This window comes from Solanum dulcamara, chromosome 6 (genome assembly GCF_947179165.1).
Source record: "Solanum dulcamara chromosome 6, daSolDulc1.2, whole genome shotgun sequence".
NCBI lineage: Eukaryota > Viridiplantae > Streptophyta > Magnoliopsida > Solanales > Solanaceae > Solanum > Solanum dulcamara.
In genome coordinates, this window is record NC_077242.1 from 2,168,810 (window position 1) to 2,196,669 (window position 27,860).

General features: G+C 32.5%; 4 protein-coding genes across 4 annotated transcripts; 1 reads left to right on the forward strand and 3 right to left on the reverse strand.

The window, feature by feature from the left end:
- Positions 1–614: 614 nt before the first annotated feature.
- On the reverse strand, positions 615–4,186 carry LOC129893271 (lysine-specific histone demethylase 1 homolog 2). The gene is made up of 3 exons (XM_055968780.1): positions 3,969–4,186; positions 2,058–3,700; positions 615–1,711 (listed from the first exon to the last, which is right to left on the reverse strand). Exons 2-3 carry the CDS (start codon positions 3,589–3,591, stop codon positions 966–968), a joined length of 2,280 nt encoding a protein of 759 aa, XP_055824755.1. The 5' UTR covers positions 3,592–3,700; positions 3,969–4,186; the 3' UTR covers positions 615–965.
- Positions 4,187–8,393: 4,207 nt separating this feature from the next.
- Positions 8,394–9,929, forward strand: LOC129892436 (uncharacterized). Its single transcript, XM_055968002.1, has 2 exons — positions 8,394–8,715; positions 8,981–9,929. Exons 1-2 carry the CDS (start codon positions 8,487–8,489, stop codon positions 9,769–9,771), a joined length of 1,020 nt encoding a protein of 339 aa, XP_055823977.1. The 5' UTR covers positions 8,394–8,486; the 3' UTR covers positions 9,772–9,929.
- A 461-nt stretch (positions 9,930–10,390) lies between these two features.
- LOC129892341 (receptor-like protein kinase THESEUS 1) lies at positions 10,391–13,638 on the reverse strand. Its single transcript, XM_055967917.1, has one exon. The coding sequence runs from the start codon at positions 13,223–13,225 to the stop codon at positions 10,715–10,717; it is 2,511 nt and encodes an 836-aa protein (XP_055823892.1). The 5' UTR covers positions 13,226–13,638; the 3' UTR covers positions 10,391–10,714.
- Positions 13,639–21,413: 7,775 nt separating this feature from the next.
- On the reverse strand, positions 21,414–21,875 carry LOC129893198 (uncharacterized). Its single transcript, XM_055968688.1, has one exon. It carries the CDS (start codon positions 21,810–21,812, stop codon positions 21,606–21,608), a length of 207 nt encoding a protein of 68 aa, XP_055824663.1. The 5' UTR covers positions 21,813–21,875; the 3' UTR covers positions 21,414–21,605.
- Positions 21,876–27,860: the final 5,985 nt, after the last annotated feature.

Sequence of the window (27,860 nt, forward strand, 5' to 3'; positions counted from 1 at the left end):
CTCTGTAAATCAGGGACTCTTCTGAAGTGTATGATCAACTTTTTGGATTTTCTTCATCATACAGAACTCCTCTATACACTAATTGAAAATGGAGGTTTTAAAAATGGTAAGGGCTGAAGAAATCTTGAGGAAGACTGATCGTATTTTCTTTGAATATCTATGAACAAATTGAAGAAAGAGAAATTACAGAAAAATTGACAGAGGTAGTTGTATTAGAGGCGGGGGGAGGTGAGAGGCGTGTGTCAGTTGAAAAAGGAAAAGTGATTCCTTGATTGTAGTGATTATTATTACACATAATTAATGCACCATTTTTTACTTTTTCTTTCTTATTAATTGTGAAAAAATTTAATATGTTTAAATAATTAATTTAAATAGTTGAATTATAACAATATGTTAAAACCCATAATTAATAATTTATAAATAGTAATTGCACAAAAGTTCATTCATAAGCTGTAATATAAATCCTTTAATAGATGTATGGTGTGATTTTTCCTTTAATATATTTATCTTATTTTTTTAGTGTTTTATATATTTGAAAATTACGTAAATCACGATAATTAAATCTGGGAGCTTATAATTAAAGAAGAAATAAATAAATTGACACACAGCTGACATGCATTCAATTGGTTTCTTTTCTCATTTTCAGCACTTTGCTGGTACAAGTTTAATCCCATCCTAATTTCTCTCCTTTCATTCAAAACTTACACAACTTTGCCTACAAATGGGAGCAAAAAAATCTTTAGCCTACACGAAAGTTTGCGCTATCCAGGAGTACAAAAAACAAGCATACAAAGGAATATCCACAACAAAAACAACAGCACAAAGTAGGAAGGCTTGAAACTCCCAAACCAGATGCAAATTGAGCGTTCTCCTCGATCCTTTTTCACACTCTGTTGCTAGTTGCACAATATATACCAGCGAGCAACATGAATGCAGTATATTGAAGAAGCCTAGCTTATATATACTTAAGGTAACTGAATATTACTGTTGTCTGCATTCTGCTGGGCAATACAGCTTCGACTCCTTCCTCTACCTTTTCGCGCATTGACAATCTTACCAGCCAAAGAATGGCCTATAACTCCTAGTCCATTCGCTCCCACTAACTTTAACTCAAGACCTTTAAGGAAATCTGACAATTTGCAATTGTTTCCCTCCTTCACCAACTGCAACTCACGTACTTGCTCACGAGACACAACTGTATAAAGCTGCAGTGATGGATTTAACAATTGGTGAGGCATATTATCTGCCTCTGCTGTATTAAATTCGTCATTGGATTTTCCAAAAGTAATTCTCATGAGTCCTAAAGATTTAGAATCACAAGTGGAGGGATCAAATACAAATAAGAACTTCCCAAATGCTAGATCTGGCCTCTTGAACACCTCTTCCAATACATCATTGCTTGGTCCAACATTCTTTAATACAGTTTTCCTTGGATTGTTTTGCCTCACTTTCATGGATTGGGAAATGCGAGAAGCTTCTCGTAAGCCACTCAAATAGGCTCCATGCATGGTGGCTGGATGTTGTCGAATCGTAGCCTCTCCAGCAAAAAACAATCGACCTCCAAGATTTTCTGCGAGTATGTCATAATCACTGCCAGAAGACTGAACACGAACATGTGAATATGAGCCAAACGAAAAGGGATCACTTCCCCACTTTGTACATATGGATTGTATAGGATCAGGCACGGTAATTCCCTTTGGCTCATATATGCCTGTCGAAGAAGTCAGACGAAAATCAAAACCAGATATCACGTTCTACCTCAAAGAATAAAAACAGTGAAAAGAAAATTAAGAATCTATCTAGTCTTGTATAAAGATGGATGATACGTCCCCAAGGAGACGGCCTAGTGGTTGAATCATGGGAATAAGGTTGGAATCCCTACAACAACACATGATGTAAACCCATTTTCTCCAGCCTTCATGAGCAGGATTACATGGGAAGCCTGTTGTTTGTTAGCTGGACAGGCTGATTGGTGGATTAGTCGAGGTGAGTGTAAGCTGACCCGGACACCACCCATAGAAAAAAAATAAAGATATAAAAATAAAGATGGATGATACCTTTGAGAATGTTCATAACTCGATTAATTAAAGTGGATGGCTCAGTGCTTTCGAAAAGTTGAGCAGCATCACCAGCAACAAGTGCAATAAGTACTGGACCCCCAGAAACAGTATGGTAACTGTAAAATAAGAAGAACTCTCCTCGTTTATGGCTATAATGATTGAGGCAACCAAAGGTATCCAAGTCTTCCCCCCAAAAAACATGAGGGAATACCATGGCAACCTTATTCAGCAACCCAAATCCTAGCCTATCAATAGCTTCAAGCTTCTTCTCAGGTAACTCTGGTTCAAATCTGATTGATCTTCTTTTTAGTACCCCAAGAGGAACAGTACATAGGACCATGTCTGCCTGAAAAAGTTGGTCCCCAGCGACGACCTCAACTCCTTCATTTCCATATTTTATCGTCTGAACAGTCTTGCCATAAAATATAGGAACTCCTTTACACAATGCTCTGATCATACCCCAATTTCCACCAGCAAGAAAACAATGATCACCATCCATTTCATATGGATCGTCCTGATCCCAATAGGCAGCAGAGAGTTCTGAGAGGCATCCAGCATTTGCATATTCCAAGTTTGCAAAATGCCAATGCAGAAGTTGCTTCTCCTCTTTAGTTTTAGCCACAGCATATAATTGTCTGAGTATCTCCAAAACGGAGCCTAACGAGATATCATTAGCCAATCCATTCACAATTTTTCTCAGTTCAGTAACTTTGTCCAGTAGCTTATTGAAAACGAGTTCAACTCTGGAATCAACTACTGCATCAACAAGAGCTCCATCGGGCTTGTATAAAGGACACTTATCTCTCACTTTGTGAAGCGGAATGGAAAGTTGTCTAGCCAAAACTCCCAAAGGATTCGCATGGATACCAGTTATAACACTGCCACCAAGATCCACAGCAGCAAACTTGCCCTTCCATCCCATTTTCTGAGTATAAACTCTTCCTCCAGGTCGGTTCCTACCTTCAAGGATGGTTACCTTGAATCCAAATGACATCAGTTGTCTTGCTGCAGCCAAACCAGCGAGTCCAGCACCAATAATAATTACAGATCCTTCACTAGGTTCCTCAGGAAAATTAGATACAAATGATGGTGAAACCCCAAAATTTATATACCCATTAGTCAAAAGAAAGTCATATGCTATGGCTACCAAATGCTCATATTCAACACTTACAGTTTCCCTTATCCTTCCTTTGGAAAGCCAAATATGCACATTCTCCCTCCATTTCGCAAGAATATGGTTTCTCACAACGATGTAATCATTTTGCTCTTTCCCATCCAGTTCACTTACAACTCCAGCCCTTATTTCTTCTTCGAGAAGGTCATCAATTGGGAAGCCCAAAGAAAGAGCTATCAAGGCCTCTATTTCAGTTTCTTTCTCCAAATCTTTCTTCGTTCTACTCTTCTTCCTCACAGAACCACCCAACTGCTCTTCTATGAAACTATCCATCAAATTCTCATCATAATTTCTTGAAGCTATCCTCTTTCTCACAGGTCTTTTTGAGATTGAACCCCCTGAATTTGGGGTTGCCATTTTCTTCCTCTTTTTGTTTACACAGAATTCACCCTAAGTATAGCTTGTATTTACTTCAAAATTCAACTGTCTCGGCAATCTGGTACCAATTTAGTCTAGTCTTGGCAATCTAGATAAAGTAAAAAAAAATTATTTTCCACAAAAAATGAGACCAACACTAAATTGGGTACATCATGGAAAGCGAGTAAAAATGTAGGAATCAGAAGAACTATAAAAAGATTGGAATTTTCGACTTCTTTATGTAGAAGGATTCACAAATTACTTTATCTCAATTTCCAAATTCGAATTATTGCATGGGAATTTAGAGATTAGGGGTTGTGTTTCATGAAAAACAGAGAGGGATTAGGGTTTTTGTTTCAAGAGAAAGGGGAACTTACAATTTGTGATGCTAGAGGAGAAAGAAGATCCTGGAGGTGTTCAGACGGAGGGAAGCAAAGAATTCACGGCGGAAATGCTCTACTCCGGTGACATTTGAAATTGGCGGGCGAAAATCAATTCAGAGAAATTAGGGTCCGAATTTCAAATTGGGCTTGAGTGCTCAAAATCAGTTGGGCCAAAGCCGGGTAATGATAAGGTTTCGAGAGACGGAAATCACCTATGCATACGAAACTAGACACAGATTCACGTAATAATTTTTCGTTAACATCATTCATTTATTTCATTCAAATTTTACTACATCCTTATACTCTTCGATTAAACTAGTAACGCTTCTTAAGTTCAAATTATTTTTTTTAACGGAATTTTCCTTGTCATATGTAAATTTTTTTTAATCTTTTAAATAATTTTCCATGAGCTTTTCAAAGAAGGGAAAATTTCAGAAATGACAAACATATTAAGCTTAATAACTTCTTATGGGTATAGTTTTTCTAATTATCCTCCATAACTATATATATGTTTGCTATGGTTATTAACTTTTGTATATCTCGCTGCATTATACAAATTAGGCTTTCCCATTTGTATATCTCGTTGCATTATACAAATTGAGCTTTCAAAGAGATTTGTATATTCGCTTCTATATTTATATAGTCTCTTCCAGATTTGTATATTCGCTTTCAAATTTGTACATTCTCTTTCAAATTTCCTTTAGAGATTTGTATATTTGCTTTCAGATTTGTATATAAGCTCCCAAATTTGTATAATAGCAAATTTCATTAAACTATACCCAATTCGTGTAATTAATTGAACCTATACCCTTATTACATAATTATTAGTAAGAATGTTTGTCAATTCGCGTAATTTTCCCTTCAAAGAATAGGCTTGAATGCTCAAAATTAGTTGGCCCAAGGCCAGCTAAAGGTAAGGTTTTGAAAGACGAGATCATTAGTAGACACAAATTTACGTAATATTTTTCGTTAACATCATCCCTATATTTCATTCAAATTTTTATTACATCCTTATACTATCCCGTTTAACTGCTAACATTTCTTAACTTTGAAAAATTTAACTAAAAATATCCAAACTTTTTCTTTTCTTTAAACGGAGTTCTCTTTGTCATATGCAATTTATTTTTATCTTTTAAATATTTTTTCATGAGCTTTTCAAAGAACCGGGCTTGCGTGCTCAAACTTAGTTGGGCCAAAGCCGACTGAAGGTAAGATTTCGAGAGACGGAGATCACCTATATATATATGAAATTAGAAACAGATTCACTTAATAATTTTTCGTTAATATCATCCCTATATTTCATGCAATTTTTTTAGGGTAAATTACCCTTTTACACATATTCCCCTACTATATTTACTTTTATTCTCTATTACACCAAAAAAAATTCAAAATCCCTCTTTTTCCTTTAGCTCTCTCTCCCTCACTGATACATCCGCCTCCTCCTACATCCTCGCCCTAATTTGCTCTACTTAATTCGATCCTCTTCAACCGTTAATCAATTTCAAGGTTCCAACTAAGGTATATTTTAATCTTTCCTTATATGGAATTTCACTTCATCCTCATTCAATCTGATTTCTCCTAAAATTTGTATCTTTTGATTTTTTCTGTAAATCTTTGAAAAATCTTCTAAAATTATTATCATTTGCTTTCTTCTGTAAATCTTTCTATTTTTGTTTCTCATACCTTCAATGATACATATGGAATCCGTTCATGGTCTCAAACAGTCCAATAAAAATCAAAAAATTCTTGTTTCACCTGATTCTGATTCATCTTGGTAAGGTTACGACGAGGTTAGATCCAAACATCGTAACGATCCAGCAGTGATGGATAAGCTACGTGAGAAATTGAAGTCGAAAGCTACAGTTAAACATGCACCCAAAGAAATAGACAACAAGATTGAAGGGGTTACAACACGCCCTAATCTCTCAAAGGTATGGGTTCAATTAAGTTTTTTTTTTAGAATGAAAATTTTGTGAAGGTTTTTTGATTCTGATACATATCATTTATGTATCAGATTATCATGTATCAAGCGCTATCTCTTCTGATACATAATGTCTTTTTCAAATGCAATTTTTTGGAGATTTACTATTTCTGATACATCATGTTTAAGTGTCAGTTTCTATTGTTTCAAGTTTTAATGATTCTGATACATCTATATTTATGTATCAGATACATAATATCTTTTTCAAATCCAATTTTTTGGAGATTTACTATTTCTGATACATCATGTTTAAGTGTCAGTTTTTATTGTTTCAAGTTTTAATGATTCTGATACATCTACATTTATGTATCAGATACATAATGTCTTTTTCAAATGCAATTTTGTGGAGATTTACTATTTCTGATACATCATGTTTAAGTGTCAGTTTCTATTGTTTCAAGTTTTAATGATTCTGATACATCTACACTTATGTATCAGATTATAAGATATAACTGCTTCTGATACATCTTCTGTATGTATCAGAATCTCATCTCATGTATCAGATATTTTAATGCATATGATACATCGTATTTATGTATAAAGTTCAAGTTATATTTAACCATTTTCATGTCAATGCAGGGAATGAAATACGTCATTAAGAAGATCTCGTCCCACCCATTGAGATTCGGAACAACATATAGGGCTATTCTACATCTAAAGTTGATGTATCAGATACATAACTTATGTATCAACAAAACTGAAAAAAAGATTGAAATCGAATTTGTTTTGAATTTATGCTCTGTTTTTTTGCTTGAATCTTCATGTACACAACCGTTATTTTTTTAACTAAATTAATCTCATTAATTAGATCAGTAATTGATTTAAAGAACCAATCATACCTTATATTAAGATACTATCCATAAATAGATGATCTTCATTAATTATTCTATAGATAATTGATGTATCAGATACATCACTAATGTATCAGAAAAGTTGAAAAAAAGGGAATATCGGGTAATTTTGGTACAATGAGGGATATATAATAATCAGACTTTTCCATTATGGGATTTAGGTAAAGTTTACAGTTTTTTATTACATCCTTATACTATCCCATTTAACTGGAAACATTTCGTAAGTTTGGAAAATTTGACTAAAAATGTACTTCTATTAACTTTTTCTTCTCTTTTAACAGAGTTTACTTTGTCATACACAATTTTTTCATTTTATCTCTTAAATAATTCTCGATGAGTTTTTCGAAGAACGAATAACAATTGCATGACTTGATTGAGGCCCGTAGTCTTCACGGAAATTGTATAAATTATGTATGATATATGTATATCTCACTAAAGACTTAGAATTTTGCTCACAAATTAATGTATAAAATCAATATAAAATATGTATATAACTTTATAAATTTTGTATAAAATTCATATTGAATTCTATTTATTTTTATATTATTCAAAAATGTTTTTAACCTCCAATCCACTTGACCAAACCTGCTTTTAAGTCCAACTTTATCTACAAGGGCGGTGGAATCGACCATGTAGTTCATGTTCGAAGATGTGTTGCACGGAGGAAATGTAGGCAGGAATCTAGGTTCTTGAAGTACATGGTAATGTTCTCACCCTCACGTTTCAATTTATGGGACATATATATATATAGAGAGATAGATATATTTTGTTCATTAAAAAATAAAATACTTTTAAATTTAGATACCATTAAATTCTACACTGCTTATTTTATCCTTAATGGAAAACTTTTTATAATCACATAAATATTATGCCATATTTAAAGCTATAAATTTCAAAATTATATAACCAAACGAATAACTTGACATGTTTAAACAATTTCAAAAGTTCTCATTTCTTTCTTAAACTCTGTCTCAATTCAAACCATAAAGGCAACAATCAAATTATCCACTAAAGTTGCTTATGTTATTTTATATCAACAAAATGAGTCAAGCTACAAAAGGGATAATAACTACATAAACCTCCCTTCAAATTTAGCTGCATAATACTTACTTTCATTGTAGTCACCAATAATATGTTTACCTCTTTTATTTTACTTTTCTTTGGGATAAATGTTTTTAACCTAATTACTATTGATATAAAACTCCTTGTTAATAAATAGGTTGAAGATAAAATCTTACATTTCTCTGCACTTGCTGCAATTTGAAAACCAACAACAATTGAAATTCCACAAGTGGAATCTAAGGAAGGTAGAGTGTATGCAGACATTCAGTACTGTGTTATAAGGTAACTTGTAAATGTATAATGAAAGCACTTCATGACTCTCTTAAGTCATGTGATTTGTATCCAGATCTGCCAGAGAAATTGTCAACTCTCTCTATTATAAAGGGTTGCAAGCCCCAAAGCATTGACTAAAGATCACAAATTACTTTTTTAACTGCAAGTTTCTTCATCAAGATTTAATTAGAATGAAAGCTATAAAACTAGTAGTAGTATTTTACTAGCAAATTGCAGAAAATAAAATATGAACTAAAAGAAGAATTTCATAGGATTACTCTATAAGAGGCCAAGGGAGAAGACAAACAATGCCATATTGTGCTTCATCCAGCTTGCGCGGAGAAGATGAGTAACCTAAAAAGCAGGTTGTTTTTCGCCATTGCGATACTCTTCCTAGCTGGTCTAACGGAGATCAACGGAGGAGAACTCACAACCTGCACCAGCAAGAAAAGCAAATGCTTTCTGCAACCATTAAATTGCCCTGCAGAATGCCCATCAAAATCTCCAAGTGACCCTAACGCTAAAGTTTGCTATGTCAACTGTAATTCCCCACTGTGCAAGCCTGAGTGCAGAAGTAAGAGATTCTCTATGTTCTTTAACATTTTCTGTTTTATGTTATATTCACATATGTTTGAACTTCGACTTTCTTGTGCTAGAACTTTAGCTCGCAAACACGAAAGTACTGTAAACACTTTCTTCCAACGATTGGGCTAAGAAAAAAGTCTCCAAGAATGTTTATAAAAACAAACATGTTCATTTGAAACAAATTAGAACCCTTCTTATTGGACGATCATGATACTTCCCAAAAATCTAAAATTCTTGATCAATGATACTTACAGACAGGAGGGCGAATTGCAATCAACCTGGAGCAGCATGCTTGGATCCTCGCTTCATAGGTGGAGATGGAATTGTCTTTTACTTCCATGGCAAGAGCAATGAGCATTTCAGCTTAGTTTCAGATCTTAATCTCCAGATTAATGCCCGTTTCATTGGCTTGCGACCTGCTGGTAGACCCCGAGACTACACATGGATCCAAGCTCTTGGAATCCTCTTTGACATGCATGCTTTCTCAGTGGAGGCTACCAAGGCAGAGACTTGGGATGACGAAGTTGATCATCTGAAATTCTATTATGAAGGAAAGGAGTTAGTCTTACCAGAAGGCTATCCATCCATATGGGAATCTTCTGAAAGCGGCATCAAGGTGGAAAGAACTTCAAACAAGAACGGTGCTTTTATCACACTTCCAGAAATTGCAGAAATTTCAGTAAATGTAGTACCTATTACCAAGGAAGATGACAGGATCCACAACTATCAGTTACCTTCTGATGACTGCTTCGCTCACCTGGACGTGCAGTTCAGATTCTATGGCCTCTCAACAAAAGTTGAAGGCGTTCTTGGCCGGACTTACCAGCCAGACTTCAAAAATCCAGCAAAACCAGGTGTTGCAGTGCCTGTAGTGGGAGGCGAAACCAAGTACAGAACTTCAACCCTTTTGTCTTCCAAATGTAATTCCTGTATCTTCTCTCCAGCTGGAGTTTCGAAAGAATCAGACCCCCTAGTCATGGATTTTGGGACTTTAGATTGTACTGGAGGATCAAGCGGTGGCCATGGAATAGTTTGCAGAAAATGAGAACCCAATTGGGATGTTTATTTGTTTTGTCAGTTGCTGATAATAAAAGGCAAGGATTTCCAGTTCTTATTTAGACTATGTATGTTTATTCCATAACCAAGTTTCTTTCCTCAAGGGCACATGACACAGATATATACCCTAGTTAAGAATTACAAATTTGTAATCTGCACATATGCATCAAAGACTTCAAACAAACTTTTCAAGAATGACTTACGAAAAAGTACTACAATTGAATGCACTATACAGTTGCTAGGAACCTAATAATTAGGCCAACATTGCATCAGATGAAATCATGGAAGCATATGATATGAAAGGTCCAACATAATAGATGAATCAGATTTCACACATACTAATAACAGGATGTTTAAGATGTTGAGAAGCCCGCGGCACAACTTTAATAGAGGATTAGTGTATGCAAAACAGAAAATATGTGTTCGACTGAACTATTTCCATAACCACTTAGATGGCTCAGCCTATAATAGTCAAAGCAGATTCCCAACATGAAGTTTATCTCATAACAACAATCAATTTAAGAGAGTATCTATAGCCTTTATGGAAACAAAAGCAGCAGTAACAGCATGACAAACTCAGCCAACATCAGAAGATAACTCAGCTGAAGTGCTGCAACAATTGATTAATATTGTTTCTCTCCGTGTCACTGATTACAACGCTTTAACAATTTATAGTCATGATATCTGTAAGTAAAAAAGGCAACTCTATCACCTATGTAATAATTCAAACAAGGTTACAACTCTTGGTATTACAAAGACAAATTTCAATGGATGCCCAGCTCCACCAATCATTTACAGTACATACTCGAGCATTTTATTAGGAAAAAATGACTCAAATACTATAAATGAAAAGATTTTTAAATCGCATTAATATTTCGTTGAAGCCACAAAATAAAAATTATGGGATGTCACATACACCAGACTGTTCCTTTTCACCTTCCCCGTGGATTTACCAGCTGAGAGAAGACGGCACTAGTGGCAGCATCCTCTGCATCATCATCAGTTCCAGAGTTGATCCCTTCGATCATACTCACACTATTCTCAAATGGCTCAAGTGGTGTCAAAGGCATGCTAGGTATATGGTTCGTGCTGTTATCATCAGGCTCTGCCAGAGCTGATGAGGTTTCCTCAAGCTGAAGAGCATATTCTAGATTCCACAGAACATCCCCCATGGAAGGTCTATCAACTCCATGGTCAGCCAAACACTTCTCTGCGGTCTCCCCAAACTTCTTGAGGGAGGCTGAATTCACCTTCCCTGCAAGATTTGGATCCATTATCTGATCCAACATGCCTTTCTTTTGCCAAGTCATGGCCCACTCAGCTATATTGACTTGATCCCGTGGTAGGACAGGATTCAATGCAGGTCTGGTGCAGAGCACTTCCATTAGGACAACACCAAATGAATAGACATCTGATTTCTCTGTAAGCTGCTGTCTTCTAAAGTACTCAGGATCCAGGTAACCAAAGCTACCTTTAACAGCAGTGCTGACGTGGGTCTGATCAATAGCTGGTCCAGTTTTTGAAAGACCAAAATCAGCAACTTTAGCTACAAAGTTCTCGTCCAAGAGTATGTTTGTAGTTTTCACATCACGGTGAATGATGCTCTGCGATGCACCAGTGTGGAGGTAATGCAGCCCCCTAGCAGCACCTATACAAATCTCAAGACGCTGCTTCCATGAAAGAGATGGAAGATCCGTGCCATAAAGATGACTTCGGAGAGGCCCATTTGCCATGTATTCATAAACCAAAATCATTTCTGATCTTTCATCACAATAGCCAATCAAAGACACAAGATGGCGGTGGCGAAGTTTGGACAACATTTCAATTTCTGTTCGAAATTCAGCTAGACCTTGTTCAGATCTCGGGTTGCCTCTTTTGACAGCAAGACTTGTCCCATCTTCTAGTGTTCCCTTGTAGACTCTACCAAAACCACCAACACCAAGAAGCAAGTTCTCATCAAATTTGTTAGTAGCATCCATTATTTCTTGGAAACTGAAGAATCGACCAAGATTGGGTGAAGCTAAGGAGATACAGCTTGCCGTTCCACTCTTTTGAGAAACTGTGGACATCTTTGTCAAAGAGTTTCCATACAGGGGAAGAGGAAGCCATGGCTGCCCCTGGCGAGAGCTCTTTGATCTGCGGGCTACCAAGCAGCAATAGCACAACCCAATAATTGCTAACGCAGCTGATGCTCCTCCTACAACAGAACCAATTATAATAGCTTTCTTGTTGTTTTTGTGAGGCCTCACAAATAGAGTCTCAACAGATGAAACCCCACTCAAGCTTCTAGCTCCATTGCTAATCTTCATGATTTCCAATCCATTCATAAGGGCATTGATCCAATCGGCTCCTGTGTCTGGACCAACACTGACTGTCAGAACACCTGAATTTGTTGTGGAGTTGGAGACAAAATCTTTGTAAGACGGCACATTCAAATTACCAACTGTAGACAAATCTAGGTCCAGTATAGCAGTGTCATCATTTATGTACAGATTAAAAAGTAAAGTATCCAAGGACTTGCTCACGATATCACAAAAATGTACGCGGATGAGGTACATGAAGTTTGGATCAACTGGGAACTCCCAGGTGATATTGAAATTCCCATTGGCAGTATTAGCATCTCCCATGGTTTCAGCAGTAGCATAAACCCAATTTGGTGCTATTTCAGGAGTAATGGTAGCAGGATATTTTATGCTTGAAGGGCTAACTGAAACATTCACCGCAGAGCTGTTAACGTGCAGGTACTTAGCATCATTCTCCCACGTTCTCCCTAAAGTATCATTCTGAGCAGTAATCAAAGGACCTCCCATATTTAACCGATAAACGGTTTCAAGGGCTAGCCCAGAAAGGCCATTGAAAGGTGCTGGTGGAGATGCAGCCATTGCTTGATCAACAATCAACTCATTAGGAGCTGATACAACTTCAATCGCATTAACGAAGGCGACGGAGTTGTTTGAAGGGATTAAAGCAACAGTCAAGCTATCTGAAGTGACATTAATTGAGTATTCCTTAAAAAGGTAAGTACCCTTATATCTCTTGAAACTGAAATTGTTCAACAGAACAAAATTCTCTGTGACAACTGTGATTGAGGCAGATGTTAAGTTATGACCAGGGAGAGGGTAGAAATAAAGGCGGACCCAATGCCGCCCTTCTTGATGAATATCAAAATTGTAAGATGTTGTAGTGTGGAAAATTCTAGCAGACTGGTAAATTGAAAATGGAGCAGTGGACTTGGATGTTGCAGAAATAGAATTTTCTTCACTTTCCAAAACAACTGAAGAATGGTGTGTGTCAGGAACGAAATTCTGGCCAAGAAAGGTTACATTTTTGGAAGATCCACAAGCAATCAAATAGTTATCAGCAGGGGTAAAAGCAGCATTGGCCTCCTGAATCAAGAAACTGGACAACACACAAGCTAGAACCAAATGCATCCATATCCCCATTTTAAGAAACAACTGGTGGGCACTAGAAACTCCAAATTCCCCAAGTAGAATTAAACACTAATCTTACAAACCATTAATAGATCTATCTGAAGCAATGCAAGAATAGCAAAGAAGCTAAAGAATAAAACAAGAAAAAATGAATCTTTTGCACTACTCTTACCTCATTCCTAGAGCTAAAAAAAACTTCAGCATTTGATATGGGTATTCAGAAAAAAGAAGAAATAAAGAAAACCCAGAAGGGGAATACCTCAATGCCACCATGAAAACACAATCAAGTAGAGCTTTTTAGTTCAAAGTTTCCAAAACAGCTCTTTACAGGCTGTTGATTAGGCTGTCATTTTACAGAAGATATAGCAAAGGGAAGAAATGGAGGACCCCACAAAAGACCTGCACCCCCTTCAACACCCCCCCCCCCTCCACAGTTGCACCAGCTGTTTCTCAATGCAAATTGTGGTTTGATTTTGATATACTCATCAGTATCTCAGAAAGAGCTATGAAGCTTCTGAAACTGATACATTAATATTTATCTATCTGTGCCAGGCTCTGTTTTGCATGAGTTTATTAGTTTTTTTTATATATAAACTAATAGTAGCTATAATGCTTGAATATGATGGTAAAAGAATGCGAGGTATTAAAATTTTACTTGCTCTTTAATTTTAATGATAAAAAATGATAAAAGGAACAAAATAAACTTAATTGTAATGTGAATTTAGGTAAAAACACAACACAATAAACATTTATATTAGATATAATATATAAATGTATTTTTTTAATTTTAGCAAATATATATGGCTTCAATTTTAGATATACACAAATAAATATTTAAATTTATATAAAATTGAACAAATAAATACGTATCAAATTGTGTCCTACAAAAAATCTTATATGTATAAGGAAATGAAAATGACAATTAAACAAAGGATGTATGAAGATTTGGTATTGAATGAATATTTAGTGTATCTCCAACCAAACAAATTCTAGTTATAGTTAACTTGTGTTACTGCCTTGCTGGGGGACAAAGATAACCGCTCCTACGCGGCTTCAAGTTACGGAGGAGACAACTATTAACGCCATCGTTTTGCTGCCGTCACCGTCAGCTGGCTTATTGAGTTTTTGTCTGCTAACTGTAATTGTCCCTCGCCCGAATTTGATACGTTAACAGTTAAGGTGGTCAATTAAAATATGATTTAGTTTAAGTACTTAAATTTGTGTTTGACATGCAATATGAACTCATGATTTTAACTCAGTATTTCAACGTACAATTTGGGATCATTGAAATTCTCAATATTTGAAATTTCAAATTATGATTTCAAGTTTGTTTAAAATTTAAAATTTGATCTATAAGTTTATATTTTGTTTTAAAAAAGAAGTTTGTCATTTTAAAATTTGTCAAAAAAATAAAAAGAAGATGTGTTTTGCGTGGAAAAATTGTTTGTACCACGTGAAATGATTATATTTAAAAATACTTAACTAGTTACTACTACTATTGATTAATAGATTTTTATAAATTATCTGTATTTTGAAGTTTGTAGTTGCATAACATGACGATGTATGATTTATAAATGTGGCATTTTAGGATATTTCGATAACTTGTTTATATGGTTTACTCATTGAGTAAAATTGAATAAGAATTGAAGAAATTTTGATAATTTTTATAACTTGTGGGTTTTTTATGTTTATGAGAAAAAAATACAAGTTAAAAATTCTAAATTAAATAGATATCCAAACAAAACTTCAACTTCAAATTATAATTTCACATCACATGTCTAAGCATGTCCTAAATGAAATATCTGACAAATTTGATGAATGTAATATAAATAAAGTTTCTTATATTATTAAATTTAATGTGTAATTAAATTATATTAAATACTCCAAAAAGGTAAAAAAAACAATCGAATTAATTGAGCATGGAAATCTTTAAATATGCTTTCTCACGATTGAGTTAGTCGCACATGTCGTATAAATTCTTTCCCTTATGAAATTTACGAATTATCTATTTTTGGGTCTACCTATCAAATCTTTTTTCTAATAACCGCCGCACCAAAGCACATGGCCACGAACACTAAACCTCCCAATTTGCTACCTTTTTTTTAATAAAGGAACATTGTATTATTATTCTTTTTTGGTTTTTAGCTCTAACAATATTATTCCTCTTCACTATTTTGCAATTCTCCCACTATAGGAAAACTTTCGTCATTCCGTATGATTATAAATTTATGTAAAAATAATTGACGGAGATTTTGTGGATAAAAAATTGTCGCAAGATCATAGTTATGCTACCTTTTTTCCCGCAGTCTAAGTTTGGTTAGTAATAACAAATGATTTTGGTTTTGTCAGAATATTAGAAGTTTTTATAAGAGTTGCAATATTAATTATTTTTACTATGACAACACAACGCGTCGATTGTTCAAATTCAACGACAATTCGATAAAGTATGATTCTTATGAGGATTTATTTATCGCACATAAATAAAACCAAAAAGGTCAAAATTTATTTCCACATGCAGAATATGATATCCGATTAATGAATGCAATGCCTTTTAAATATATAAACTTATTACTTTATTTTATTATGATCAAACAATATGTATTCCTACTATAATTTTTAGTTAATCAACACTGAAATATTAATTGAAGTCCAATACGAATAAATATATACCGACAAAAATCTCCATATATAGTAATATATAGCCATTTCTATAAAGATTTCAGTTGAAAGTTGAGTGATGAGAATGTACCAACTACCGAAAGGGTTATGGTGGGGAATTAAATACCTCTTTGGCCTTAATTATAAGTTTTATGTTATGAGTTACGAGAATAAAATTTTCTTTGATATAGAATATTTTACTGCAAAGTGAAACCTTTTAGCGTTAATTTTGATTAATAGGATTGCGTAATTATTATTGAACATTCGGTGAGAAACTTAAACAAATAAAAATATACCAAAAAATTAATTCATAAATCACTAAAATATATATTGGGACGAATAGAATTCATCCATTCTTAACGAAAAATCTTTAATTTAAACTCTGAATATAAAAAATTAAAAAAAATAAAAATTGATGGGAAGTTCCTTCCTTTTAATGGGTGTCATGCATTAGTGAATTGATATTGAAAATGCGTATGAAAGCCTTTAGGTTGAGGTCAAGTGCTTGTAAAGCCCCCCCCCCCCCCCCTTTGAGGGGGTGTTCACATGTCTATTCCTTGCCAGAGAAAAATTAACAGTACGTAACCTCTTTTTTTGAACCATTCTTATTCTGCAACTTTTTTTTTCCTTCATTCATTTCGATGTATTTTTTTTTTATTTTGATTATTTGAGATGTTGAAATTAAAGAATTGTTATAAAAAAAAATGGATTATTCTTTTTCAACACTAGTTAAAATGAAAGAGGTTGGTGAAATTATAAAATTATAAATTATAATTAAAAAATAAAATGATGAAAATAAAATTTCTTTCAGCTGAGGTATATAAATATATCGCTTTTTTTTAAGGAAATCAAATCCATTGTAGTAATTTTTTTCATCGGTCAGTAGTAATTTTCTAGATTTGTCCCCTTCAGAATACAACATAATCATAAAGCATAACTCAACAAACTCTAAATAAGAATCAAGTCTAAAGCTCCGTAAAAAAGGACACTTCCCTCCTTCAATTAATAAGAGCTCTTTTGTTTACTATGGACACACGTTTAAAAGAAGTAACAAGCTGCACAAAGAGACCTTCCATGGACACACATTTAAATTTAAATAATATTAAAATGTAAAACCAATAAAATATAAGATAAACTAATTGATATGAAAGGAATATTTATCAGAAGAGCATTTTTATGGAAAAAGATTATAAGAAAAATCACATTAAATAATCATAATTTAGTGATTATATTATTATTATTATTATACACGTATGGTAAGTTTTAAGAGGCTCTTATTCGTCAGGCTTTCCTAGCTTTAAATAGTCGATAGAGAGAAAATGGAGTCGTCCAAGTTAGGGTTGTACATGACAAACTAATAAACCGCATTAAATCGACAAATCGAATCAAATTGGAAAAAAAACTCGACTAGTGGTTTGGTTTGACTTGATTTGGTATTTGAAAAAAAAAATCCGACCATTATAGGGTTGATTTGGTTTTAACTAAAAAAAGTCAAACCGAACCCAAACCGACTCGATTATAGATATACTACTTTTAAATTATGTTATACATATAAATATTTATTAAAATGTAATTTATAAATATTTTTTTAAAATTTTTCATAATTTTTGTTTTCTTTCTTACCTTTAGATTTGGACTAGAGAAGCTCATCTAAATAATATACAAAAAAACCCATCTTATAAAGTTATATTATAAAGTTAAAACTTCAAACGGTGTTCTGCCTCCATCTTATATGTTGATATTTTGTACTAAAACTCTTTTTAAGAAGCACTGCTCTGTGCTTTTTATTAGATACTATGAAAAATCCGAGAAACCCGAAAAAACCGGAGAAAAATTGATATCGAAAAACCCTATTTTTATTGGTCTGGTTTGGTTTATAAATTTAATAACCCGACACAAATAATTTGATTTGATTTATAAAAAATCTGAATCAACCCGGTCCATATACACCCCTAATCCAAGTTCCGCTCTGCGCAGCCTAATCATATGCCACGTCTGTATCACACGTGGTATCTGCCACGTAAACACTCTAAAGTATTATTATTTTTTTCCTGCAATTTCATGTTCTCTTCGACATTCGTTTGTATTTAATCGTTTACCCTTCAACTATCTATATTTTCTCTTCGATATTTTTTGTATTTAAAAGGGAGGAGTAGTTTTGAGTCCAAAAATACTTGAAAAATATATTTAACCTATTTTGAATAGTTGAAGAATAGTTTAGATCTTTTTTTATATTATTATATATATATATATATATTATTTTTTTAATGATATAACTGTTAATTTTAAAAGATGTGAATGTAAAACTAATGACGACCTTTAAAAACATTGTGACTTTCTAACGGATAAAGTAACATCATTAGTTGGGTAAGAGTTCCAATTCATCCATTACTTTACTTTTAAATTAGAAGTTCTAATGATTGTGATTTTAATATATATTTTCCCTATTATGTTAACATATTGATTTAAATGCTAAAAAAGAAGAATCCAGGTCCATAACACCAATTTTATCACTGTACAGAAGACCTGTTGCATGTCCCACTAGAAAGACAATTTGGACAATTTTGTTGATTATTTAACGTAGCTGTCGAAGATTTTTTGTGTAATAATTATTATCATCATCAACTGCTTAGTATTATCGAAGTTGTTAGTGCATGAAAATATTCACCGCCATTCACGGAACATGCGTTAATAATGCCGCGCCGCGCGATTCTCTCTCTGTCTTAAAACTATAGGATATGTCGTCAAGTCAAAAATCCAAATTAGTAAAAAGCCACCACGTTACCAAATATTATTAATCGGCAAAAGTCAATATAATTTCACTAGTATCCGTTATATACTTTCATGGGAATAAATATCGAGTAATTCTGTCCAATAAATTTTGTGCAAATGAAAAAATATCAATTTATATTTATTCTATGATCATTACATAAATCTCTTAATTTTTATTCATTACATTGATCACTAGGTCACCATTTCAATGCTTATTTGATGAAAGTCATGATTACCTAAATTTGGTTATGTTATAAGTACAATAAAATCCTACTAAATTAATAATCGATAAATTAATAATCTCTCTAAGATAACATTTTTCTCCTGTTCCGACTTGGGGCAATGGAAAAAATTACTCATTTCGATAAGATAATACGATAATATATTTTAAGAAGACCCCTACATTAATATATGTTCCCATTAATATTATAAATTAATAATTATTTTAAAGTATAAATAAATATATATATATATATAAAAGACAATTTAGTAAAATATGATTCTATTGTGTTTTGGTTTTTGTTAAAATTTAAATCTAGTTGAAGCTCATCATTAACTTTGCATCCAAAAATTTTGGCGTTATCTTTTCGAGTTGCACCATAAAATTGTGAATAGTTCTAGACGTGATAAGTGTTTCCTTACACATAACTGATCCCAGAGGTGTTGTACCCAGAGGCGAAGCCACCTATTTCTTAGGGGGTTCATCCGAACCACCTTCGGTGGAAATATAATATTTATATATGGTAAAAATATTTTTTTATGTATATACTAGATGTCGATCCCCCTTCGGCAAGTTCATGTGTCTACTTCTTCAAATTTTGAACCCCCAAAATCAAAATCATGTCTCCGCCACTGATTGTACCATCTTCAACTTCACCATCAACATTATTTTTTCTAATGGTATCTACAATTTCTTCTAAGCTCTGGACCTCTGAATATGTATCATTTTCACCTGGATAATCCACAGGTTATTGACGTTCATTTTATTGCGATAATCGAGATCATTAATCATGACTTCACATTCATGAATGACATTTTCATAAGTGGATTCATTACGAAATTGACGTTTTTTCTTATGAATTTCAATTTTGTCACCATATCTTTCAATTTCAAAATTAACCTTTAGTAAACTTCAAAACACTCTTTAAATTAATAACTATTAATTCATTGATTAAATAATATATCTATAAAATAATAATATTTTATGGTCCACCTACATTAATTTAGGGATGTTTTACTTCAACTGCAGACTTTTAAAGAATTTTTAAAAAATTATGTATATCTATGCTTCCAACATGATTTGAATTACCTCAACCAGCCTACCTATTGGACCAATAAACCAATGCAAGACCATAAATGGGCCAGATCCAAACCCATAAAGTAAAGTAAAGGACTACTGATATGTCCGGCCCATGTACACTAACTAAAAGTTTCCTCTCGGGCCGAATTTCAGTCCAGAAAGAAGCATCGATATTTTTAGGATAATTTACAAGAATATTACAACAACAACAACAACAACAACAACAACAACAACCCAGTGAAATCCCACACCGTGGGATCTGGGGAGGGTAGAGTGTACGCAGACCTGACTCCTACCAATGTAGGACGACTGTTTCCGAAAGACCCTCGGCTCAATAAAAGCATAGAAAAAGGTCAGACAAGAATATTAGAGTAAATAAGTAGATGACGAAAACGGTCCAAACAATAGTATAATCAAAGCACAAAAAACAGTAGATATTATTATTAGATAATAACATAAATACCATAAATAACATACATCAGAGTACAAGAAATCATAGTGCGTTAATACGCCTACGAATAAGGGAGAATAATTTACAAGAATATTGAAAGTAGGTATTCTTGAATTTTTGACCTCACTTGTTTCATAGACTAAATTTTAAGTTTAGTATAGTTTTGACTTTGAAGGTACATCTATGGGACAAGGGAGGTCAAATTTTCATGACCGCGCATTTTCAAAGTCATTGAATGTAATTTCCTGAACTTTTTAGAGTGTTACTTTGATCAAAATCAACTTTAAATTGATACATGTTTAAAATCACAAGTTCTAGATAATATTCTTTATAACACATGCAAGAGATAAAAGGAGTTGGAGCTTTCTTCTTTCCTTCCACTAAGTCGATACAACTCCTCATATGTCAATTTCAGTACATGTGAAATATAGCAATAATTGCATCAACAGTGTGAACATCAACCAAATAATCTTGGAAGGTGCATTCAACGATATATTTTAAGAAAAACAAACATATACAATTCAAACGGTCTCTTTCAAATTGGGTTAGCCGCTAGCTAGATCACTTAATAATTTATTTGATGCATTAATTCTGATTAGTTTGTAAATATATTCAAAGACTTCTTTTATGTTCTATAAACTACAACAAAGACATTTAGTAGCAATATATATATATAGAAAGTTGATTAAAAATACTCATATTTATTATTATCGCTAAATATAATATAACGACAACAACATTATTATCGCTAAATAATTAACGCAAAATTCTTTACCTCAGTCCTTAGCTAGCTATATATTAATGTGATTAAGCAATTTATATATATTCTATATTACAAAATCCTTGTTTGTTTTATTAATCAACGTGATGTAAGATACATCGTCTCTAGTACTTTCAGTTGAATCGTGTAATATTTGGAAAGCTCAAGCAATACCGATTAAAACACAATCATCTCTCCAGAAAATTTGTACGTAAAAATTAATGTTGAAATTAAACATGAACAATTCAGAATTTTTTACGTCCAGAAAAGAAAAAAACGTTCCATTCGACATCATCAAAATCATGAACAAAAAGACTATATATGTACGAATCGTACAATACGATTACGAAGTTCGGAATTTCACCTTGATGGCTCCATAATTACTATTAAGTCCTGAATTTCTATATAATTATATCTACTATAGGTAAGTTCATAGATATTATTATTACTATCATCGGTAAGACTTGAGAATAGCACCGCAGAAACAACAGACAATAGCCTTCCAAGATTTCCAGTAAAAGGGGACGTAACAAAATCTGGTAGCGGTCCGCATATCAGCAACTTGAGCTCCGTGGCCGCAACGTGAACACGAACCGGCCACGGGCTTACTTCGCCTCATCATCTTTTTCTGATCCACCATAAAGCAAAAACAAACCATATCGAATCGATCGATAAAATTAGAGAAGTAGAGAATTCAGCAACTTTACCACCAAAAAACGTAATTGTTGTATGAATGATCCAAATAATGTTATATATGTGCTATATATATAGCATGTCTATTGAGATAAGAGGCATTTATCGAGGGGCCACGAAACCGACTTAGATATGGGCCTCAGCGTGGAAGGCGCTGGCTGAGTTATTAATTAGACAGGCTTGTGGTCAGATACGTCAATGTCCAAGTTCAGCTTCCGACTTAGACCCCGTTTGGATTAAAAAAAAAATTAAGTTGCTTATAAGCTGAAAACTGTTTATTATAAGTTTTAAAAAAAAGTTTGGGTAATTCAACTTATTTTTTTGGCTTATAAGTTGTTTTCAATTTATAAGCTGTTTTAGATAAGTTAAGTCAAACAAATCCAATTATTTTTTGGGGCTAATTTTAAGTATAAAATGACTTTAAATTGGTCAGTCAAACACTCAAAAAAATTGAAAACAACTTATAAGCTAATCCAAACGGGCTCTTAATGAAACATTGCCACGCATACGTGGGAACTATTCCCTCCGTTCCTATTTACATATCGCTATTACGAAAAACAGATGTTCCATAATACTTGTCATTTTACCAAATCAATACATAAATAACAACATTTTTCCTATTTTACCCTTAAGAGTTATTAATTTTGAAAGTATGCATTTAACCAATATAGGAAAACTAAATAAAAAATTCATGTTCATTGTTTTATAGGGATGTAAAACCTAAAATGGTGACAACTAAATAAAAATGGAGGGAGTATCCAATATTGTCGGGTTTTAGACTTTTTTTAAAATTATTATTATTATTATTATTATTATTATAGATACCCTATTTGATAATATTAGAGCAAATATTTTGTGTTTCGGCAAGCTCTCAAAATTGTTAATTCCAACTTCTGAAAAGAGTTTTGTTACTATACTAGAAAATATCTACATCTTTTAGAAGTTAAGGCAAATATCTCTTCTATAGTACTTCTTTAAGAAAACATATTAAATAAACACTTTTAATTTTTTATTATAAGCATTCGTCCAACAAACTATATGTCAATATTATATAAACAATAATATATAACTTTATTGTTTAATCTTAACATGTCATTACTATATATTTTTTATGTTATCCTATTATGTTTAATTGAAATGAAAATTACTTGTAATTGTAAGTCAAACTTGATAATATAGAAATTATAGGGGGTTAATAATTAGTATACAACACTTACTGCTAAATAAGACAAACAAGTTATTACAATTCAGAAGCTAAATTATATCGACAATGGAACAATTCTTCACATTGTCATCAAATTGTTTATAATTAAGTTGAAAAAATTGTATGTTATATGGTTCATGTACTTGAAGAAAGAAACTTACATGCAGCTATAGTTAAGGTGTGGGCAAGTGCCATGTGTCCATTTTACAGTTAGGATGCTTTTATTCTTGTGTTTAATGCAGGTCCCTTTTTCCCTAACTTAAACTCCAATTGGACACGTCCAAGTTCAAGCTATCTTTTAGTAGTACTTTCTACGTTATACAGTTTTTTTTTAAAAAACAAATAGTATGGTCCATCCCTTTTAAAATATTTCTCTCTATATATATATTTTTTATTTTTTTTCTTCTTCATGGTAAAGATTTTTATCTTAACAACTTTTATTATTAGCATAACCGTCACAGTATGACTATAAGGTTTTAGCTATATTTGTTGCCTCATTGTCTATAGCATATATTTCTTTTGTTTTAAGGTTAATGATTTATACTGATGTATATGTAGTTTTTTTAAAAAGTATTACTCTATTTCTAGATATTAAACAACTTTTACTATTTTGTATTAGAAATTATAATCTTGTTACCAAATCAATCTGTATATATAAGTCTCTTACTAATATCTTATGCATAGTATATGTTGGTTTCTTATTTTCTCTGCCTATATAAGAGGCACGAAGTACGTAGAAGAAAGACACAACTTAGAGATAGATGGACAACCAAGCAAAAAACACAACATATTCCCCTTTTTATATGTTTTCAAATCCTCTCCAAAAATCAATTACCCTTCCTGTGTAATAAAAGCTTTATATAATATCTAAGTTTGTGGAAAGTTCTTCGGGTGTTTCTGAAAGAAAAAACTCTCATAGTTTAATCATGTAAGTCCTTAATATTGTTATATGGCTTATATCTCTCTCCCCATAAAATATGTTTTTATTATTAGATGTATATTTGTGAATGTATTAAAGTAAGTTGTGTATTATTTGCATAATATGAATTACCCTTAGTATATGGTTAACCTCTTAATCTCTTACTAACAACGATGGATTAACCTGTAAATTTCTGAAAATGTTTTTGAAGGCTTGGCTTTAAAGTCCGCTTGAATTAAAAAGCCGTCGTTGCCTTACGCCATATCCGGGGTGGGGTTAAAGAAGAAATTGTTAAGAATACAAGTTAAGAGAGAGATGAATAAAGTAATATAAAAATTAAAAATTAAAAAAAATGAAAATAAAAATAAAAATAATAAAAATGGAGAGAATATAGGTTAATTTCAATAATTAAAAGGCTAAAACATAACAATACATACGAGAGAGGGAGTAGTGAGTGTGTGTGTATAGATATATAGCGACAAGACCAATATATCATGAGATAGAGATAAAACAAAAATACAGAATTAAATGTTGGTCTTTCATGTTTTGAATTATCCGATAATTATCTAGCAGTAATAATATGATATGTGTATTTATAATTATCACTTTATATAAATGTTACTAAAGACTTTAGACACTATGAATGTAATGACTTTAACTCAATTATAGCTAAATATTTTGCGACAATAATTATTATCGCTCAAAAAAAAATCTATTGCCACGAAATATATTTTGATTGTAGCGTCTATATATTTTTAGGGCAAATTATCTACATATTATTTGCCATCGCATAGATGTATGCAAGGCTGCACTTGATTATATATTTCGTATTGTTGAGTTTTTTTTTTTTTTTTTTTTTTTTTGTATTTCTCATATTCAATATTCAGTATCTGCTTGAGATACTTCAATTAATTTTAACTTGCGTTGCTTAAGATTCACTGAAGAAAAAATGTATTTAGTACAACCAGACTTTTCAGAAAGATGAAACGTTAATTAGAGATATGTTTGATCTCTAATAGAGTACAATGCATCTGTTTTGTCTTACTTTTACTAAACATTTATATTGTTTAACATAAAAATATTACAACATTCGGGATGTGGAATTAATATTGGGAAATTTTTGCGTATAACCATTCAAAAATATCTTAATTATGTTTCATAATTATAGTTTGCTAATTATAATTCGTAGTAATAGTTATGGCAGTGCTTGTATAATTCGCGCAGAATTTGTATATGTTTGTATAATTTGATATACAATTCGCAGTTTTTATATAATGTTTGTATATTTCACTATACAATTCATGCACAACGTTTTTATAATTGGCTATACAATTTTTAGTGTTTGTATATTTCGCTATACAATTCGATTCGGGAACAACGTTTTATAAATCAAGCGAATTATACAAAACTCAACTGTATAATCGAGTGAATTATACAAAACTCAAACTGTAATTACAGCAAGATGTTTGCCGCAAGCCATAATTAATTCAAACTATAGCTATGTTAACTAATTAAGTAGTATATGTTTGTTTATCCGCATAATTTTTCCTTTAATATTAATTCGTATGGGCTTAATACAACACTTGTACGAGCGATAGCAACATTATGTCTCAGTTTCAAACTAGTCGGGATCAGAGTTAGAGTCCAGTTACACAAAATTGAGAAGGCCCAAAGTCTATACAGATATGTGGGCTAGTTTTTATTTTTGTTATTGGGCCATTATGTTTTAGGCCCATGTCTTTATAAGGAACAGTTAGCCATTGTATATGTAGATACATATTTTGTGTATCTGATTTTTTCATATTTCTGTTGCATATAAATAGTCTGATTGGGACTATTTTTCAATTAATGAAAATTACACTTCATTTGGTTGTCTCATAATTTTGTGTAGCCTTTCCCCCTTTCTTGAAGTAACTTTATGTGGCTTGTAACTTTGAACTACTTGCTTCTTGCTTGCTATATGCAATATATGATCCATGGAAAGTTCTCTGTATGGGAAGTTTCCCTTTTTGTTTAACCAGTAAAGCCACTTAATTTTATGCTAAGGTGGTAGAGCACTCCCATTAATGTAGCAGAAAATAATAAACATGATACTCTTTTATGTGAGTTTATTAAATTGATGCTCTTTTATGTGAGTTTGGAGATTTTGGTCTTAGTGGTATGAGTGCAACAAAATGATATGTGGGTTAGGCGTACGTTATGTGTTCGAATTTTGTCAGAAATAGAAGTGTAATAGTTAAACTAAAGATAGATAAATATCAGAGACATGCCCATCATCATTCATCAAATTTCGAATCGTGCACCACTAAAACTTGAAGCATTCTCTAGTATGAAAAATTATAATATTCTCTTTATGTGTCATATAAGCTACCTAATTGCAGAGACTATAAAATCCATGAGCTTTGATTATTTTTCTGATTGCTTTTACCTCAATAAAACAAAAGGGTATATTTTGCATGTGCTGTCCCAATTGAGTTATATAAACATGGACATGTGCTATGAGTTAATCCTGCTATGTATATTTTGGTACCACAACTGCAATTTAGGCCACGCATTTAAATTGGGCTTTAATTTGGTTCCACATGTCATACAACTTTTCTTTTTATGAAAGAAAATCGAAGTTTGTATATATATGAAAGTTAACTACTTTAATTTGTCTAAGTTGTAACTTTCACATTTGTTGTCAAATAAATTGAGAGAATATTAACATTTCTTTTGAAAAAAGAATCATCATTACGTACATTGTCCTCTCAATATGTTTAATGGAAGGTCCGTTTGAGTGTGAAGAAAGTAACAAGACAAATGAAGTGTTCCATATAAGACTCACGAAGGTGCCATAATATTTGGGAATCAATGAGAAAACAGTTTTAAAATTTGAATTTTATGGTTTTGAAATATCACTGAATCCACTTACTATTTATATTATTTATTAATTTCAAAATATAATATTTATACATATTTAATAGATTTTTAAAATAATATGCATATTTAAAATTACATTTTTTGGGGTCGTTCAATTCCGTATTTGGTAAAAGTAGTGGTATGATTATCCCCACACCCTCTTATCATGCATACATATACATGGGAACAGTTTGTGCTAACGTTTTGCCGTTACTTTATAGTTCTTAGTCCTCTTCATCGAGATGCCTTTTGAATTTATGTTTTTCTCATATCGTATCAACACCTATTAGTAATTGTTTTTCAATTTGGGTGCAGATTGAGATCCACCAATAAATTCTACATAAGTAGTTGCTAATAGAGTTGAGGTTACCAAATTCTCAATTGTCAGTATCAATTTATATTTCTCCACATATATAGTCCCCTGAACCACAATTTCTAAACTAGTCAGAGTCAATCCGATTTAATCTTGTAAAAGATCTGCTACTGAAAAAATACATAAACATATGATAGAGAAATGCTTATAATGTGAAAAAAATTCTTCATTATCAATGTATATATATATAACTTATACCATGTATTCTGGTGACCTTATTTTGACTAGAACATGTTTGACATTAAGTACGTACTATATATCTATCATATTGAGGCAATCAAATCTTAAATCTTAAAATTCAAAACTTGTTAGTACAAAGAAACCTCCCCTACATACTAGGTTTTTTTTAGGTAAAAGAAGGTCTTCTATCTATATTGACTATATTGTTTTTGAATAATGGATTTGGTCATCATATGGAGACCTTGCACATGCAAAATCTGACCTAGCTACACATCACTAATGTTTGCCCATTTCTAAAGGAATGCATGGACTTTGCTTAGATCCTATATTTTAGATCACACCACTTCTTTTTCTTCCCAACATTTAATTTAGATCACAATATGTCAAACCTTTTTTAAAAAACTTTTTTCATGCGTGTATCTCTATTGAAGCTCGA

Bases quoted from the DNA above. Each gene is read 5' to 3' on its own strand.
- LOC129893271 (XM_055968780.1), bottom strand. From the start codon at position 3,591: ATGGCAACCCCAAATTCAGGGGGTTCAATCTCAAAAAGACCTGTGAGA. The intron at 1,712-2,057 runs GTATCATCCATC...CTTCTTCGACAG, and splicing joins AGTTATGAACATTCTCAAAG to GCATATATGAGCCAAAGGGA.
- LOC129892436 (XM_055968002.1), top strand. From the start codon at position 8,487: ATGAGTAACCTAAAAAGCAGGTTGTTTTTCGCCATTGCGATACTCTTC. The intron at 8,716-8,980 runs GTAAGAGATTCT...TGATACTTACAG, and splicing joins GTGCAAGCCTGAGTGCAGAA to ACAGGAGGGCGAATTGCAAT.
- LOC129892341 (XM_055967917.1), bottom strand. From the start codon at position 13,225: ATGGGGATATGGATGCATTTGGTTCTAGCTTGTGTGTTGTCCAGTTTC.
- LOC129893198 (XM_055968688.1), bottom strand. From the start codon at position 21,812: ATGGTTTGTTTTTGCTTTATGGTGGATCAGAAAAAGATGATGAGGCGA.